Source organism: Urocampus carinirostris, chromosome 6 (assembly GCF_059441175.1).
Source record: "Urocampus carinirostris isolate Australia breed hairy pipefish chromosome 6, RoL_Ucar_1.0, whole genome shotgun sequence".
NCBI classification, from domain to species: Eukaryota; Metazoa; Chordata; class Actinopteri; order Syngnathiformes; family Syngnathidae; genus Urocampus; species Urocampus carinirostris.
In genome coordinates, this window is record NC_142354.1 from 22,041,491 (window position 1) to 22,059,475 (window position 17,985).

At 37.7% G+C, this 17,985-nt stretch overlaps 1 protein-coding gene across 1 annotated transcript in view; it reads left to right on the forward strand.

Moving 5' to 3' along the window:
• Window positions 1-9,129, forward strand: part of LOC148364173 (sodium-dependent neutral amino acid transporter SLC6A17-like) — a 31,085-nt gene extending 21,956 nt beyond the window's left edge. The window contains exons 5-12 of the mRNA XM_088338300.1: window positions 326-507; window positions 588-698; window positions 2,024-2,265; window positions 2,576-2,768; window positions 2,839-3,031; window positions 5,707-5,866; window positions 5,972-6,134; window positions 7,222-9,129. Of these exons, the coding sequence (XP_088194426.1) occupies window positions 326-507; window positions 588-698; window positions 2,024-2,265; window positions 2,576-2,768; window positions 2,839-3,031; window positions 5,707-5,866; window positions 5,972-6,134; window positions 7,222-7,626 (1,649 nt within the window). The 3' untranslated portion in view covers window positions 7,627-9,129. The remainder of the gene's footprint in view (window positions 1-325; window positions 508-587; window positions 699-2,023; window positions 2,266-2,575; window positions 2,769-2,838; window positions 3,032-5,706; window positions 5,867-5,971; window positions 6,135-7,221) is intronic.
• The last annotated feature ends 8,856 nt before the right edge of the window (window positions 9,130-17,985 follow it).

Below are 17,985 nucleotides of genomic sequence, written 5' to 3' on the forward strand. Positions count from 1 at the left end.
TTCGCGTATTTAGGTTTAACAAACGTTCCAGCAACGCACCATTCAAAGGAACGCGCTTTAATACTGTCAAGAAGCAATCAGCAAATACGACCCAGCCGGTGTCCATGGGCGGGGCCAGCCGGGCGCCATGGCAACCGCGCCAGACATGACAGTGTTCATTGTGTGTATGAATGAATGAAGTCAAAGGGGTAGGATTTAATAAGCATATGCTTCTTCCTACTCCCTTTTGAACATGTACGATAATTTTTTTGTGTTATTTTTTGTGTAGTTTGTCATGTTAAAAATCAAAATTTCATTCATTCATTGATTGTTTCCCGCAAAGCAGTCGTGGAACCCGAGTGCGAGAAGAGCTCAGCCACTACTTACTTTTGGTACCGCCAAACCTTGAACACGACCAGCACCATTGCAGAGAGCGGAGGCCTCAACGTGAAAATGACTTTGTCTCTCTTGGCCGCTTGGATCATCGTCTGCCTTGCCGTTATTAAAGGGATCGCCTCTTCTGGGAAGGTGAGACTAAGCAAGAGAGAGAAGAGGCACGGCCAAACAGTGCAACATATCGGTACTCCTGTTTTTGATGGCTTTCACAGGTTATGTACTTCAGCTCCCTTTTCCCGTATGTGGTGCTCTTCTGCTTCCTGGTCAGAGGTTTAATGCTAAAGGGATCCGTGGATGGCATCGCTCACATGTTCACGCCAAAGGTGAGACTGATTTAAGAAAACATGGCAGCTGAGATTTCACCACATGTATGAAATTATTCTGTAAATGTAGACAGATTTGTCTCTCGGCCGCATGCTCGAATCAACATCCGGATTCCATGAGACTATGGGCAAGTACTAGTAATTGAGAGTTGGAGCGGAGGGTTTTCAGTCTTTGTAACCCGTGTGGGGGATTTAGAAAAAACACTCTTACATAACTTTGCTAGTTTTTCAGCAAAGGTGTAATCTAAAAAGTATTTTGGCCGCCGTTACCACAACGCTTCCGTTACTGATGGTCAAAAGCAGTGCATTGTTTTGGCCAAAGGCGGCGTGCCTTCGCAAACCAAAAAATGGTTTTCCACTCTCCTCAGAATTATTTACATCTTGTTCTTTTGGATCATGTCCCCATTCAAAATAACGACTACAGTATAGTTAAAAAGCAATTTATGAATATAGTATTTACGAAGCGCCGAAAGAAAAGGCAAATGTGGGCTGAGTTTTGACAGCACCCGAACGAACCGTCTCTATGAGCCGGCTCTTTGAACTGAGCGAAGGGAGCCAGGACCCACTAATCAACGACTGGTTCCCTCCGAGACGCCTTTTTTCTCTTATGATAGTTCCATATGCATTTTTGGAGGATTTTATGTTGTTGACTTTACATTTGTTGAGCATAAAAAGGTTATATTGTTTTGTACTCTCTTGATAATATTTCGTGTGTTTTTCAGTGTTAGTATGTTCATATAGAAATGTGCAGTTTGTTCATTTTTCTTATTTTTCTTCTTTTAGCCCTTTTTCCTTTTGTTATTGTATTTTTCCTTTAGTTTTTTTCCCCAGTTTTTGTCTCTTTCCCCTTTTTAAGTACCCCCGTCCATAATGGTACATAATAGTTAGTAATGTAGGGATGAAAGCAACAAAAACAACCTGAAGAGTTTTGGAAAGAGACGACTTTTTTTAGTGAGCTTGTTTCTATTTGCTTGTTTGTTTTATCCAATATTTTTTCTTCTTATCTTATTTCTTTTTCTTAGTTTTATTTCTTTTCTCAGTCTTCATTTATTACCCTTTTTCCATTTTTTCTTTCTTTTTCCGTTTTGCCTTTATTATTATTATTTTTTTTACATTTGGACAGTGAAGTTTGATCACTTTTAGTCTCTGTAGTATTTATTCTTGTAACAGTTTTTTTGGTTGCTCAACACAATACAGTATAAGTTTATTGAAAATTAGTTATACTTCATTTGTTCTGTATATGGCCATCATTGGAAAAAGTGTGCTCTATTCTTTTGTGACATTTAAAATGACCAAACGATAAATCATCTGGTTGTTCCTCCCAGCTGGAGAAGATGCTGGAGCCTCAGGTGTGGCGAGAGGCTGCCACCCAGGTCTTCTTCGCCTTAGGTCTCGGCTTCGGCGGCGTTATCGCCTTCTCCAGCTACAACAAGATCGACAACAACTGCCATTTCGACGCCGTCCTGGTCTCCGTCATCAACTTCCTCACTTCCATCCTGGCCACGCTGGTCGTCTTTGCCGTTCTGGGCTTCAAGGCCAACATCATGAACGAGAAGTGTGTCGAGGAGTACGTTCTGCGACAGTTTGAATTATTTTCAATTTCTGCTCAACTTTCTTCTCATATAAACGTGAATTTTTTAAAAGACTTGTATGTCAAGAAATTTGTGTTTATTTTTCATACCATGAGGCTCACATTAACAAAACCTTGCGGAAGCATGGTCAAAAAAATGAGACGAAAAATGTAGTTTAGTCAATTTGAGTCTCCATAGTTTGTATTCTTCCTTGTGTTTTGAAAACACTCGATTTTGGCTTCACTACACAATACAGCAACATCTAGTGGTCAAAAAGAAGCCTTTAATTGGAAGTTTTGTCCACAGAAACGCTGAGAAGATAGTGGGCTTTCTCAACTCGCACGTGCTGAGTCATGATCTTATCCCCCCGCACGTCAACTTCTCTCATCTCACAACTTCCGACTACGCCGAAATGTATCAAGTCATCAAAACGGTCAAAGAGGGCAGCTTCTCCCAGCTGGGTTTGGATCCTTGCATCCTGGAGGACGAGCTCAACAAAGTGAGAAGCGTCAATTTGTGTCGGTGGCAAGCTCTGTCTTCGTCACATGTTCTTGACCTTCTCCACTCAGGCTGTCCAAGGCACCGGTTTGGCTTTCATCGCCTTCACGGAGGCCATGACACATTTTCCCGCCTCGCCATTCTGGTCCGTCATGTTTTTCTTCATGCTCATCAACCTTGGACTGGGGAGCATGATCGGCACCATGACCGGCATCACTACGCCGGTCCTCGACACCTACAAGGTCCAGAAGGAGCTATTTACAGGTAAACATGGTTAATTTGGTGTTTGTTTGAAGTTACGAGTGACACCATTTCCATTTTTGGGGAGACGAGTCATTTTGGGTCGGGTTTAACACATAAATGCTGTACAGTGTGCAGAAAGGTCCAGTCCCATTTCCCAATAAATTAACCTATATCATACGCATCATTTGATTGGCAGAGCCAAATGAGTAACAACATAAAAAAAGGTAGCATAGGAAAAATGTTTGATTGTCTTGCCTGAACTTAAAAATGAAGTCAATGCACTGCTCATTTTAATAAAAGGATCCATAGAAAGGTAATCCTCCATTATAGAAAATAGTCCATGCAACGAGATAAAATATTAGTAGATGGCTTGGCTTGCTTGCTAATACTATCACTAATTCTATTTTTTGTGTCTGTTGTGTGTGCAAAATCAGAATCATTGGTCTCACTATCGCCCTCTGCCATGAGGCAAGACAATTGCGTGCCTCACTCTGCACCACAGTAATACATTACATACTAATTGTATTAATGATAGTCATATTGTAATGTGAAAATTCAATTTTGAAAAAGGAAATCCCCAAATTAAATGAAAAAGAAGTTTTCCGCTGAATTAAAGTTTAAAGATTTAAGATTGTCCTCATTTTCATTAACATAAAAATGACAATTACTTTTTCCTTAAAACCCAGGTGTACAATGTTGATAAAATAAGTTTCAAACTAGAATACAATAAAAATAATTCAAATACTGCACATTGATACAAAAAAGAACCGACTATGTACAGTGCCTTCCAAAAATAAGAGTACATTTTAGAATTCATAACCTTTTTAATTTTAAGAATGTAGTAAACAAATGTATTTGATTTATAAACCAGCCATACTCACTGGTATTCTTTATCCCGTCTGAAAAAGATAAAAATACCATATTGGCAAAACGTTTTGCTTGTATTAAATGTATTTTTTTTAATTTGAAGATAATATAATCAGGGGATGGTGTAATAATAGTCTGTGGTTTGCAATAATCTGTGGTCTGTGCAGCCCTTTGAGACTCTTTGAGATTAAAGGCGTCACAAATAAACATGACTAGACTTGACTTGACTTTTTTTCTTATTGGAAAAATAACAATCAATATGACGAGAAAATTTCTTATTTTATTTTATTATTTTTGCGGTGTGATCTTAAAAAGCGTAATCAAACGAAAAAATCTATTAAATATAATTCCCAGTTTGACTTTGATTAGCAGATAACTACTATATAAAAGGGGAAAATGTAATCTGCTGCCACCTACTGATTTGGATGAATGTTACAGTTACTCAGCTGATCACTGGAAGAAAGCTAAGCTACTGAACAATGTACGCTTTTTTGCAAAGATAAAATTAATTTCCTGCAGCACATTAGACAAGGTCTCCCGGCACACTGGTTGAAAAACACTGCTCTAAGTTATATTCTTCTTCAAACACTCGTTCTTTTTATATTTAGTATTTAGCATTAAAGAATTACTAAATGGGTAAAAACAAATTAATGTAATATTTTGATAACCATTATTATGATGATTATTGTTATAACTTTTGTGTGGCTATTCTTATCATTATTAGTATTATTGGTATCTAATCATGGAAGTAAGCAGAAGCCTTATAGGGGCCTACAGTCAGTAGATGGGTAAAGCTAATAGTTAAGCTTATTATTATCATTATTATTATTATTATTATTATTATTACAACAATTATCATGACTAATATTTTTGTTATTGTTTCTGCTATTATTCTTATCATTGTCAACTTTATATCTATTATTGTTATTGTTGAACGTTGTTAATATATTGCAGTCACCTTCATGTTATGCAAATTCATCACAATCTGGATCTATATTTATAAACAAACAATTAGGTGAATAAATATATGGGTGATGATGGTGAAGACAAAACATAAATAAATAACTGGGGATACAAACACATAGATACACATCTTAAAAAGAACACAAAACAGACATGTTCTTCACATCTCATAGTTAGGGCAGACAAGTGGGAGCTTAATGCTGGAGGCATCTGGCTCAAGCTCCCATGCCTTGTCATGCTGCCTGGGGGAGGACCCCTTATAGTAGAAGGTCCAATAATACTTGTATGATGAACAATACACCAAAAAACAATCAGTTCTCTCAATGACCACCCATGACAATTATTGTTATTATAATAGGTACTCTAGCAATGATGATAATGATGACGTCGAGAATAGTGATGGTGATGATAAGGATGATGATGATGAAGTGACTGTGGATCCACAGAACCAATGTAAACATGTATATCCATGAAGTTTTTGTTACATGTAAATACACAAGAGGTTAGGCTGTAAAACTGAACTATTGAGAAGGTCTGAGAATATGATTAAATTAGCATATGCTTCTTCCTGATTATTTTTTTTCCGGAAATTAACATTGTTTTTGTTTTCTGACTTGCTTTGTTTTTATCATGTTCGAAATAATGTTTCATTTATTCATTCCTAAACAGACAAGGCAAAAAAGGCAAGAAAATAGTTTGTGAAGGCAAAAAAACCCAAGAAGCTGCATGATGCAGATGTCTTTTTTTTAGATAAAACACTTAAATACAAGTAACATTTTATAAAAACAAAGTAGATAAAGACTGTACATACGTAATCCCTTTAAAAGAGTAACATTCAAACACTGCTTTCTTTCTAACCTCCACAGTGTGCTGCTGCATCGTGGCTTTCCTGTGTGGCCTGCTGTTCGTCCAACGCTCCGGGAATTATTTTGTGACCATGTTCGACGACTACTCGGCCGGCCTTCCTCTCACCGTGGTGGTCATTCTGGAAAACTTGTCGGTGGCTTGGATTTATGGCACTAAAAGGTACAACAACTGCAGATGAGTGTAGGTAGGTGAGTGGGAGGTTGTTCGCAGAGGCAGGACCCTGCATAAAACCGTTTAATGTTTCTGCTCCTCTGCTGATGGCAGATTCATGCAGGACTTGGAGGACATGTTGGGCTTCCGGCCGAACATCATCTACTTCTACTTGTGGAAGTACGTTTCCCCAATCTTCCTCATTGTGCTCATCTCAGCCTCCGTCATAGAGATGGCAATCAACCCCCCTGGTTACAATGCGTGGGTGGAAGAACTGGTAAGTTATATCTTTCTTTAATAATTTTTATTTTCAAGGAGGTTCAAATCAACATCCAGGTTGCGAGACAAGAGGAGTAGAACAAGCATTAGGGAAGCAATGTAAAAACAAATAAAACAGAATATTCTGCGGTCGTGAGTACAGAACAAGGCTGAAATGGTTCCACAAGTGTGGTGAAAAAGTGGTTGCCGATCATTTATATACCACGGGGGTTGTCTTTGAGAAAAACAAAACTTAAATTAGTGGAAAATCCTGCAAATCCCAGGTTCACCCCAGTCCTTTATCCAGGCTGTGTCTGCCTAGTATTGACAAAACTCAACAACTTCTGACGAAAAACACCATCTGAAATGCTGAAGAGACTCCATAATTTCCGATATATATATATATATATATATATATATATATATATATATATATATATATATATATATATATATATATAAATGGCTGAAATAGTGAATGGTTAATGAATGAAAATCTCATACAATCATGACCATTTATGCAGTAAGACGTTACAATGTGCAATTGCATACTACTGTGAATGCTGCTACTTGGCCAACTCCTCAGGAATTTACACATATTTATTATATACCATTTATATATATTTTTTTTTGTTACATTTTTACACATGTTGATCTTTTTACTCTTGTCTTACTCTTGCACTGAATGGAAAAGCCCTTTAATATAATTGCACCTCTGTATCTTTCTTCTGGTGTCTCACGAGAATGGTCTTCAGACATCGTGATTCAATAATGTGTTCATTTTTTAATGGATTAACAAATTATTGTTATAATTATGTTATATTTGATCATTTAGAATGAAGCCTTTGTATCCATCACAATGGTGTCCAGAATATTCTGCCATAAAAACACTTCTTGAGAAGTAGTTCACTCAACCTCTGTTTCTACTAACATTTTCATCACCCTGAATTCAACAAACACTTGAAAAACTAAAGAGGAAAACTACTGTAAGTCAAGAGCTGTTATTAATTTTACAAAGGGGGCAGTCTATTATTTAGCAAGAATGGATGTTCTTTGAGTAGTAATTCCTCAAAGTCTGACAATGACTTACCCCCATGTGTTCTTAGGCTCAGGAGCGCTTCCAGAGCTACCCCACGTGGGCTCTGGTCATGTGCTTTGCCCTCATTGTGGTGGCCATGCTGCCCCTGCCCATGGTCTTCATCGCCCGTCACTTCAACCTGATGTCGGACGGTTCCAACAAACTGTCCGTCTCTTACCGCAAGAGTATGATGAAGGACATCTCCAACCTGGAGGAGCAAGACGAGTCCAGGTTCATCCTAGGCGCCAAACCGGGCGAGGCGCCTGCATCGCTGGCGGCACGCAAAGCCTACCTGGTTCCAGGTGGCAACAAACCCCTGGACCCCAACTCCTTGTCTCCTAAAAGCTGCTATGGCACAGGCTACCAAAACGCCGCAATAAGTCCTACTACACCATCACCGACCACTCCTACCACACCCGAGTCTGACTTTTGACTGTGTTGTGCACTTGTCCTGTTCACTGTCAGAGGGAGCAAAAATCTCCAACACTTTCCTTCAAAAAGAAAACATATTTACCATATTTTCCGCACTATAAGGCGCACCGGGCTATAAGGTGTATGAAATTGAGACTACAGCAAGAGCTATTTACAGTGTAAGTTACACGGCGTATGAGTAGTTGAGTTGAGTATCACTGATTAAAATATTGTTTGCAAAAGGAATTAAACCTGGATCGTGGCAGTGAGAGAGCCAAAACTTAACCACTAGACCACCAGTGGTACAAATATACAAAAAGGCATTAGACCAGAGGTCAGGAACCTATGGCTCGCGAGCAAGATATGGCTCTGAGATAAAATTCTAGACGTGCAAAACAGTTTTATAGCGTTCGGATTTTGATAAGTGCAGTCAAGTTTGATGCACGCATAACCAATTTACTAACTGTGGTGAAAACAGTCCAGTATATTAAGGGCACACTGCCTGTTTACATTAAATGTGTCACACAAACAGACCCTGTTTTGCCTTTATGTAGCTAAGAAATCCTTTATATGTAAGCTGATTAAACAAAGAATATTTACTGTTGAGACACTTTATGGTAAAAACCCACACAACAAACTTTAAACATACAAAAACACCGGCCAAGCAAACAGAGCAATTTGATCGGGTGAGCGGCAGGACTGGGCGGAGCTATGCACACAGCGCACGGGCTCACTTCTCTCCTCCCAACTACGTCTTTGCTAAAAGTATTTACGTTAGTATAGCCTCGTTTTCAGTATTTTGTAATATTTTGACAAAAAACTCTTCTTAAAACTTATTTTGAAACCACTATTTATGAAAAAAAATGAAAGTCAAAATGAGCCTCAACGATCTTAATTAACTGTGGGAGGGAGACAAGTTTAAAGTCGTATACAGGATTAGTTGATATGGGATACAGGTTATGGCATTGTTCTTATTTAATAAATTTTATAAAAACTTATAATATCGCACAGAGAAATAAAATGCGCTAAAAAATAAGATTTGTTTGGAGAGCGAGTTTTGCGGTCTTGCTGAAGTTTTCCTTAGAATACGCGGGATGTCTCTCCCTCTCAAAAAAATATATAATTTGATATTATGGATCTTCAGGAGCATTGTTGACCACCACCCTGCATTAGACATTTTCTCCTCACACTATTTTTACAGTGCCAGAAACATGTTTTTGCATGGTGCATTCTGATAGGTTCCCCTGGCGATTAATATGTTTACATACATAAAAGAGCTTGTATAGATTTTTGTTGAAAGATTTTTTTTCTGTCTTTCATATCATTATGGATGCACAGGTGAAGAAGTGGAGGAACTATTTAACCTACCAGAATGAACTATGCAAATCATTGTTTTGGCCAAAATAGTGTGATAATAAGATAAACTCTAATGCCTTTTCACATATAAACTGTGCCACTGGTGGTGTAGTAGTAAAGTGTTGACACCCTCAATACCAAGACTTGAGTTTGGATCCCGTTGCAAACGATCATCTCATCTCATCAGCTGCACCGCTTATCCTCAGTAGGGTCGCGGGGGTGCTGGAGCCCATCCCAGCAATCATCGGGCAGTGGGCAGGGGACACCCTGAACTGGTTGCCAGCCAATTGCAGGGCACATGGGGACAGACAACTCATTCGCTCATTCACACCTAGGGACAATTTGGAACGGCCAATTCACCTGACATGCATGTTTTTGGAATGTGGGAGGAAACCGGAGTGGCCGGAGGAAACCCACGCAAGCACGGGGAGAACATGCAAACTCCGCACAGGAAGTCTGGAGCTGGATTTGAACCCACGCAGGAGGTTCCCATGACATGAACTGTGCCGCACATGCGCTAACCACTGCGCCGCCGTGCTGCCCGCAAACGATCATTCTTTACTCAAATACGGAAGTATACCTTAAACACCTAGTGAAGTCACACATCTATTACTGTTTGCATTTCCAATCTTATCCAACGAAGTATATATAAAGCACACAGGGTTATAAGGCGCACTTTTGAAATCCTGGCCAATTTGGGGTTTTTAGGTGCGCCTTCGAGTCCGGAATATTCGGTACATAGCTGTAAACCACAAGTAACTTCCTTTGCCTTAGCACAAGGAACCTTGGACTTTAATGAAGCACACTCACTTGTACAGCGAAAGAAAGCCCCGGAGAGATTTTGTCCTTCAACACAAAATGCAGTCATGTAAGTGTATGCATACGTGTCGTAGCATTCGGTTACAATTTATTGTAAATATTCGCAAAGCTCTAATTGTGAATCATAAACGACTTAATGTTTATAGTAACTGTGCGTCTTCAAATAGTAGCCGAGCTGTGTTTCCCAGTGACGTGTAGTGAGGTTCGTGTCTGGTGAGGCACAGTCAGATTTACAAATAAATAAACCCACATCTTATTCATCATCTGATTGGAAAACCAAGATAACAATCTATAAATTGTAGCATAGGAAAAGAAAACAAACAACTTAGCTTGATAGTACTATAGCTAATTATTATTGTTTTAGGCTGAAGTGTGCGCCAAATTAGAATCCTTGATCTCACTACTGCCATCTGCCATGAGGCAAGAGAATTGCATGCCTCAATTTGTATCTGCAGACGCTCAGACCAGCTCGTTACCTCCGAATTGTACTAATAATTTTCATAATAAAACGCAAAAAAATCATAAAATTGTGAAGTTAAAAGAAAAATAACTTTGACACTGGATAAACACTTTAACAATTTTTAAATTTTATATTCACATGATAACCCCTGACTACTGCACGTCACTGGTGCTTCCTGACCTCGGCAGGCACAGCAAATATTTTACAGAATCTAAAGAGTCAACAAAGACACATCCTATCTGTTAACCTGGCATTGATTGTTTTAAAAGACACACCATTTAGAGTTAATACACTTCTCTAATTTCAAGACTGCATAGTTTGCAGATATGAAATCTGTTTACATTAAGGCAATTTTACATTTTTAGGTCAAGAATGGCACAAAAACTACCATCAGCAGTTAGAAAACAAACAAAAAATGAGTGCTATTATTTGTGTGTCTTTAGATTATTCATTATAATATAAATTTACTACTTTAGATTGCACTCTCAAACAGAGCACATTCATTTATTTTATTATTGGAATTTGTTCATTTAAATAGTGTCTATAAAACAGGCCACTATTGGACTCCTGTTTTCAGTCCAAATCAGGTTTTGATTTACTGCAAGTCAAATTTAAATGTAACTAAAAATGGTCTGCACTTACAGTATATAGCGCTTTTCAAGTTACTGAAGACCCCCCAAAGCGCTTTACAATTTGCTTCACACTTACCCATTCACAAACACTCACACAGCGATAGCAGTGTCAGCCATGTAAGGCAACTACCTGCTTATTGGGGGGATTAGGGATTCAGTGTCTTGCCCAAGGACGCTTTAACCTTTTAAACTTATTTTATTAAGATTGTAAGGAAACAAATCGAACCTGCGACCTCTTGATCCCAGGACAAGTTATTTTACCTCCTGAGCTACTGCTGCCCAAAGTCAGGGTCATGTTTATTTGTGATGCCCTTAATCACAAGTAGTCTCAAAGGGATGCACAGACCAGAGATTATTGCAAACTACAGACTATTACTACACCATCCCCTGATCTAAAACCTACATGAGGGCAAGGAAAAACTCAAAAACCTCAACATGAGGAAAATGAAGAAACCTTGAGAAGGGACCGCACATGAGGTAATTAAATATGTGTCCCACACGTCTGTTTTGTTTAAACTATAATTTTAATCGAATCTAGAGCCATAATCCTTACTCAGAAAACCCCTGGGGATCTGCATCATCCTGGCATCAATGATAGGTAAAACAACCATTACACATTGAGATACATTTTAGTAAGAACATAAAACAGCAAGTATTGCACAATTCATAGTGAAGGCATGCAAGTGGGAGCTTGATGCTGGAGGCATCTGGCCAAGCCCCCATGTTATTTTACACAGTTTAGGACACTTGCAGTAGCAACAAAAAATTACTTTCGAAATACAACAAAAGTACTACAGAAATACGAAAAAAATACTTCTATGGAAATATTACATACAAAATGCAAACCACAGACTATTATGACACCATCCCCTGATCTAAAACCTACATGAGGGCAAGGAAAAACTCAAAAACCTCAACATGAGGAAAATGAAGAAAACTTGACAAGGGACCGCACATGAGTAGTCCCCCTTCCAGGATGAAATGAATGTTGCATTAACAAACAATACAAATAAAATGTAAAATAATTAAAGTCTAATATGAAATAAAAAATGAAAATGGATGACCAATAAGATAGATGCAAAACATCATCCGTTACTCTTGATCATAGCAGGATTTCATTGTTTAAATGTTGATACGCCAAAGAATTACAAGCACATGGCAAAATATTTGAAATATGAATGTGGGTTGCACAATAGATTCCTCTGCTCAGTGTTGCTCTCAAAGCACTCATTTGAATTGTTGGGACGCACAACATAGAACAGCCTAATTTCAATGCAGGACAGAAGCACCAAGTACACAGTATGAGCACCATCAGTAAAGTAGCACAAATTAAATTGAATGTTTTTTAAAAATAAGGACATTATCGTCACCCAGTAGCACAAACAGGCCAAGTGTGAATAGTGAAGGCGGCTCTATATATCGTGTATTCACTGCTTTGTGCTTGGATTGTTAACAAGCACATTTAAGCTTTTGTTGCAGATATATTTTCTTAACTCATAATACTCATGATAAGGATTATATTTCTGTATATTTTCTGGTCGTATATAGATGTGATCATATTTTACAGACCGTATAGTTTTTCATCCTGGTTGTACATTTGAAGACTATTTAGTTGTTTGTGTAGATCACAGGTTGAGCTGGTGGCCCGCAGGCCGGAGATCAGGCCCACCCGGGTGGTTTTAATCTGGCCTGAGATAACCAGAGAAAAATGAGCTGCAGTTTTAAATATGTCCACTTGATGTCACCCAAGCCAGGCACCACTCGCAAAGCAACTGTGGTAGTATTTCTTTCTCTCTCTCTCTTTATATAATTCTCTTTCTTGATTTCTTTTTTCTCTTCCTCTCTCTCTCTTTTTAACTCGCTCTCGAATTCTTTATTTGTCATCCACTCTTTCTCTACCTTTTTTCCGTTCCTCTCTTTTTCCTTTCTCTTTTGCTCTTTCATTTTTCTTACTATCTCTTACTCACTTTCTTACTTTCCCACTCTCTTTGTCTTTTTCTTTTCTCTCATTCTTTTGATCTTTCTCTCTCTTTCTCTATTTTACTCTTCTCTTTGGTTCTTTCTTTTTCCTTCTTTCTCATGTTCCTCTCTTTCTCTGTCTATTTCTCTCACTCTTTCTCTCTTACCTTCTCTTCTCTTACCTTTTCTCTCTTTCCTTCTCTCTCTCTTATCTTCTCTCTTTTTCTCTTACCTTCTCTCCTTACCTTCTCTTCTCTCTTACCTTCTCCTCTCTTAGCTTTTATCTCTCTTTCCTTCTCTCTCTCTTACCTTCTCTCTCTCTTTTTCTCTTACCTTATCTTCTCTCTTACCTTCTCTTCTCTCTTTCTCTCTTACCTTCACTCTCTCTCTCTTTCTCTCTTACCTTCTCTTCTCTCTTTCTCTCTTACCTTCACTCTCTCTTTCTCTCTTACCTTCTCTCTCTCTCTCTCTTTCTCTCTTACCTTCTCTTCTCTCTTTCTCTCTTACCTTCTCTTCTCTCTTTCTCTCTTACCTTCTCTCTCTCTCTCTCTTTCTCTCTTACCTTCTCTTCTCTCTTTCCTTCTCTCTCTCTCCCCCCCTCTCGTTCCTTTAATCTACTAGTTCGGCCCATGTGAGATTTTTTTCTGGTATGTGGCCCCCAGCTCAAATAGGTTTGACACCCTTAGTGTAGATGTTTGCTGGGAAATGTGTTGTCTGTTGCACTCAGGTCCAGCTTGAATTTTCCCAAGGGTGGGAAAAACAATATTTTATTATTTATTTGCATCATCTTTCATTTATCTTCCAGTGTGGTTATGTTGAAGATTCTCACGGGCAAACTTAGTTTGTATATCGGTTTTAAAGATTTGCAAATGGCAGTTCTTTAGATTTATGTATATAGAGACAAATTCTGTTCAGAATATTGATCATTGGTCACGTCGCGTCATTACCCATCTGTATATGTTGTGTAAAACAAATATGAATGTTAAATACACGTTTGTGTGTTTTAAGTTGTCGTTTAGGAAATCTGTGCACAAGCAATGAGTAAACTGATTCATAAATGTTGCTTCAGGGAAAGTGTGAAAAATAACGGCTGAAAGCTCATCAGTAGAGGAGCTTAACTATTATGCTGCAGTGAGTGTCTTGTTTGTTCGTGCACTTTAGAATACAAACTCCCTGTGGCTGGAGGGTCCACGTGTTCCCAATCTTGTCATTCCATTTTCTTCATTGATTGTATTACAGTGATCATTATTGTACAAAGAAATGTGTGGTTTCACTCAAATATTAATAAATATTATAAGAATATTTACCCCTCTCTCTTTTTTATTCTATTCTTTAAGGTGGGGAGCATTGTTTGAGGTGTCCTTGTTAAATTTAAAATGAAATACCTCCTCTAGTGAGTATGTGTCAACAATGCCCACCGAAGTTCAAACAGTCTTTATATTTCTCCCCAAAAGATGTTTTTTTTTTTTTTCAAATTCATTATACTTGTGCAACAAAGGGAGCAGCAATTATTATTTCAGTCAAAAAATGGCGTAAGCCAGTACAATATTTTCAGGTTAGGGACACCACTTTTGAAAAGGTGTTTTATTAGCCGATGAGATGTGTTGAATTATAAGGCACACCTCCCGAAATAGTCTTTTGTGAAAGATTGTTTTTATAAATCTGCTGTAATGACTAACACTACATTAAAAATAATAATAATGAAAACGTGTTTCATAGAACATAAACACTGAAATTTTGTTTCACCATTAAAATATATTAATTGAAGGAACGTTACTCTATGAAGTAGTGTTTCATTTTATTAATGCATTTCAAATTTTATTCATCATATGTGGCCTGTAAAGCACACCAGACTATAAGGTTACCTTCCATAATAGGCTTTTACAAATTTTATTTCGTTCATAAGGTGCTATGGAGTATGGTCAGTTAACCACACAGGGCGTAGGGGCACCATTTCCTGTGGTGGGTCTTGGGTAAGTACAGTCTGGGGGCGCCCATCTCTACAGGCCAAAAACTACTGTGATGGCTAAGGTTGCAATAATGCATTTCCAATTGTATTTACGTGATATTCAGGCAAATATTTGGTTTTCAGGTGTGCGTTATTACTCTGTATATTTTCCATATCTGTACATTTCAAATAAGGTTCCTTGTTAAGCCAAGTGATGTTTTTTTATATAGCCCTTAATCACAAGTAGTCTCAAAGGGCTTCACAGACCAGCGATTATTGCAGACTACAGACTATTATTACATCATCCCCTGATCTAAAACCTACATGAGGGCACTCTAGTTTTTTTTTTTTTAACTTAAAAAATGTATTATTCCTACCACCATTTGTAAATAAATGAACGTATTCACTGATTAACTGCCTATAGAATCAGAATTGTCTTCATTGTCATTGATGAGACAGGTAGAATACATGAGTCGAGGAAGACGCAAGTTTTATGTAACTTCACGCTTTGCGCATTCATAAAACCAGCATGAACAGACCCTCATCATGGAAAAGGTGTCAATCGAAAAGGGAAGGCTAACTACCATATTGGGAATCATTTCAAGAGTCTGTTTATTTGTAAACAGAAATCATGAGTGAGGCCATCAAACGTGTGGACCACTGTGAGCAAACTGCAGTAGTTCATTGTTTAAGCGCTAAGAGAGAAGTCGTACATTTATGAAGAGAAGGATTTTTTTTCTTACATCTTTTAAATTGGACAAGATTGATTTATGTGGTACCTTTCTATTCTAAACAACAACACTAAAATCACAATAATATGGAGTATAACAACTTCTTAAACCTCCAAAGTTTAAGAATTAATAATTTGCAATCTGGTATTAATCACGCCATCAGTAATAAATAAGCCATGTTACACATTTGAATCACATACACAGGAGAATTTGATTATACAGTAATGAAAAACATTTACAAAAATTATTTTACAGTATTATAAATCTTTCAAGGCCAATTTCAAGCCCTTTTAGTCTTTTAAAGTCAATTTTCCAAATTCTCCAGTATCATTAAAAAAGGAAATCCAGAGTGAGTCATGTACTTTTAATCTTACATGTGCAATTATCAAGATGTATGATTTTTAGATGTGGGGTAAATTGCAAATGTATTTGTGGATCGGAACAATGAGTGTGTAAATATATTTGAGATGAATATTTCTTTATACAAGTCTTGGGTAAAATGACAGTAATATGTGGAAAATATTTTCAGTTGCAGGAGGTTCTTCCCATTATAACACGACCTTAATTTTTTGCATGGCTCTGAATAAATGTCCAAAATGGATACATTATCCTTGTAGTAGTGCTGTTTCGGGGTAGCATGTACTTGTCTTGTTGGGCGCGCACTCTTATCTCTGAGATTTGGTTTCCTCCAATGTTCCTGCACGGAGCCTCTGCTCTGAAAATGCCGGTCTACTTGTGACTCCGAAAGCCAAGAAGAAGTCTGCAGGCTCGAGAGCGTTCTCCATCTGGGCCCTGGTGCTATGGAATGCTCTTTCTCCGGAGATAAGGTCTGCAACCTCAGTGGAAGTTTTTAAATCTAGACATAAGTCACACTTCTATTCAATAGCTTATGACTGATGCCCACCTCATATTTTTTCTTTTCCTGTATTTTTCCGACTGCCTGGCTGGTAGTGATATGAATGAGAAGGACGGTTTTGAGATGAGTCAGTGGGGAGAGGGATCTGGACCTGAAGAATGGAAAACTCCTGCATCGACCAGCCGGCAGAGATGGGAAACTGCGTCGTTGCTGTTATGGACTTTTTGGACTATGTTACCTAGTGTTCTCTTTTATTGATGTTCACTATGTTTTGTGTACCGTTACCCAATGCTAAATCAAGTGCACCCTGGTCATCCTGAAAAAGGGATTACCACTTGTGAGGCACCTTCTCAAGGTTTTTTTCCTCATGCGGAGGTTTTGAGTTTTTCCTTGCCCGCATGTTGGTTTAAGATCAGGCGATGGTGTAATTGTAATCCTGTGCAGTCCTTTGAAACATCTTTTGATTAATGGCTATACAAATAAATGTGACTTGACTTGACGGGCAAGGACGCCTCAAAGGACAATGCCATACAAACTAACACCAGCTGCCGTTAATAATGAGAGAAAAAATGCAACGGCAAAGCCAAGCCCCCAGAGAGCAACGTCAGTGTAATGTTTAAGCAGACTTTTTGAGAAACGTGACAACAATTTCAAGCATTCACAAGAACTTCACACTAAATTCAAGCACTTTTTAATCCTTGGAAATACAACATTAAAATTTAAGCATTTTCAAGGATTTCAAACATCAGTAAAAACCAAGTTTATGATTTCTTACAAAGGAATTGCAACTCAGAGAATTTTTAAAATGCATTACATTATAATAGTAAGAAATATTAGTTGACCATCTGATTTTAGAGCATTGTAGTGTATTTAAAGATTGATTATAAGCATTGAAAACTAGAGTCTTTAATCTAACGGACCATATTAAAAATAAGAATTACTGACCTGGACATGTTTAATTCTTTTCTCATTTTTCTTATTTCTTTTATGTAATGCAAGCTTGGTAAAATTAACATAAAGTACTTTTAAAACACATATACAATGTATAAAGAAGTAGGGGTGAAAGTGCAAGGATTAAGTTTATTCGAATCAAGGCTATATTTTTCTTCTAATCTACTATAAATATTTGAGGAGAAAAGGTCGTATACATATTGCATTTCAAACTAAGATTAAACAAAATATCTGTAAACTTAGTTCTGGGCCTTTAAGCAATAACTGTAATACCGTCTTTATTGGAAAAAAAGACAAAAAACGTAGCAGTCTGATAAATTAAACAGTGAAGACGGAATGTTACATTTATTAAAACGTTGTAAAACATGTAAAATCAGCCTGTACTCCATGGCCTGAGATTATACAGTAAAATTTGTAGTTTGTTTTTCTCCATTAATGCGTTTAAAATATGTAGTGATGTTATATGATCACAGGGGGGAGTGGCTGTAAAGGAAAAACTCCACAAACAGCTTTTGTACACTTGCATGGAAGTGGTGTCATCTCAGAGAACCCAAATACAAAATCATAAGTATCTAATAAACACACCAATGATAGAAACTTTTCAACATTAAATAATTCGTGGGAGATCAAACTGATGGCTGATGGATTAAAAACATTTTCATCTTCCCT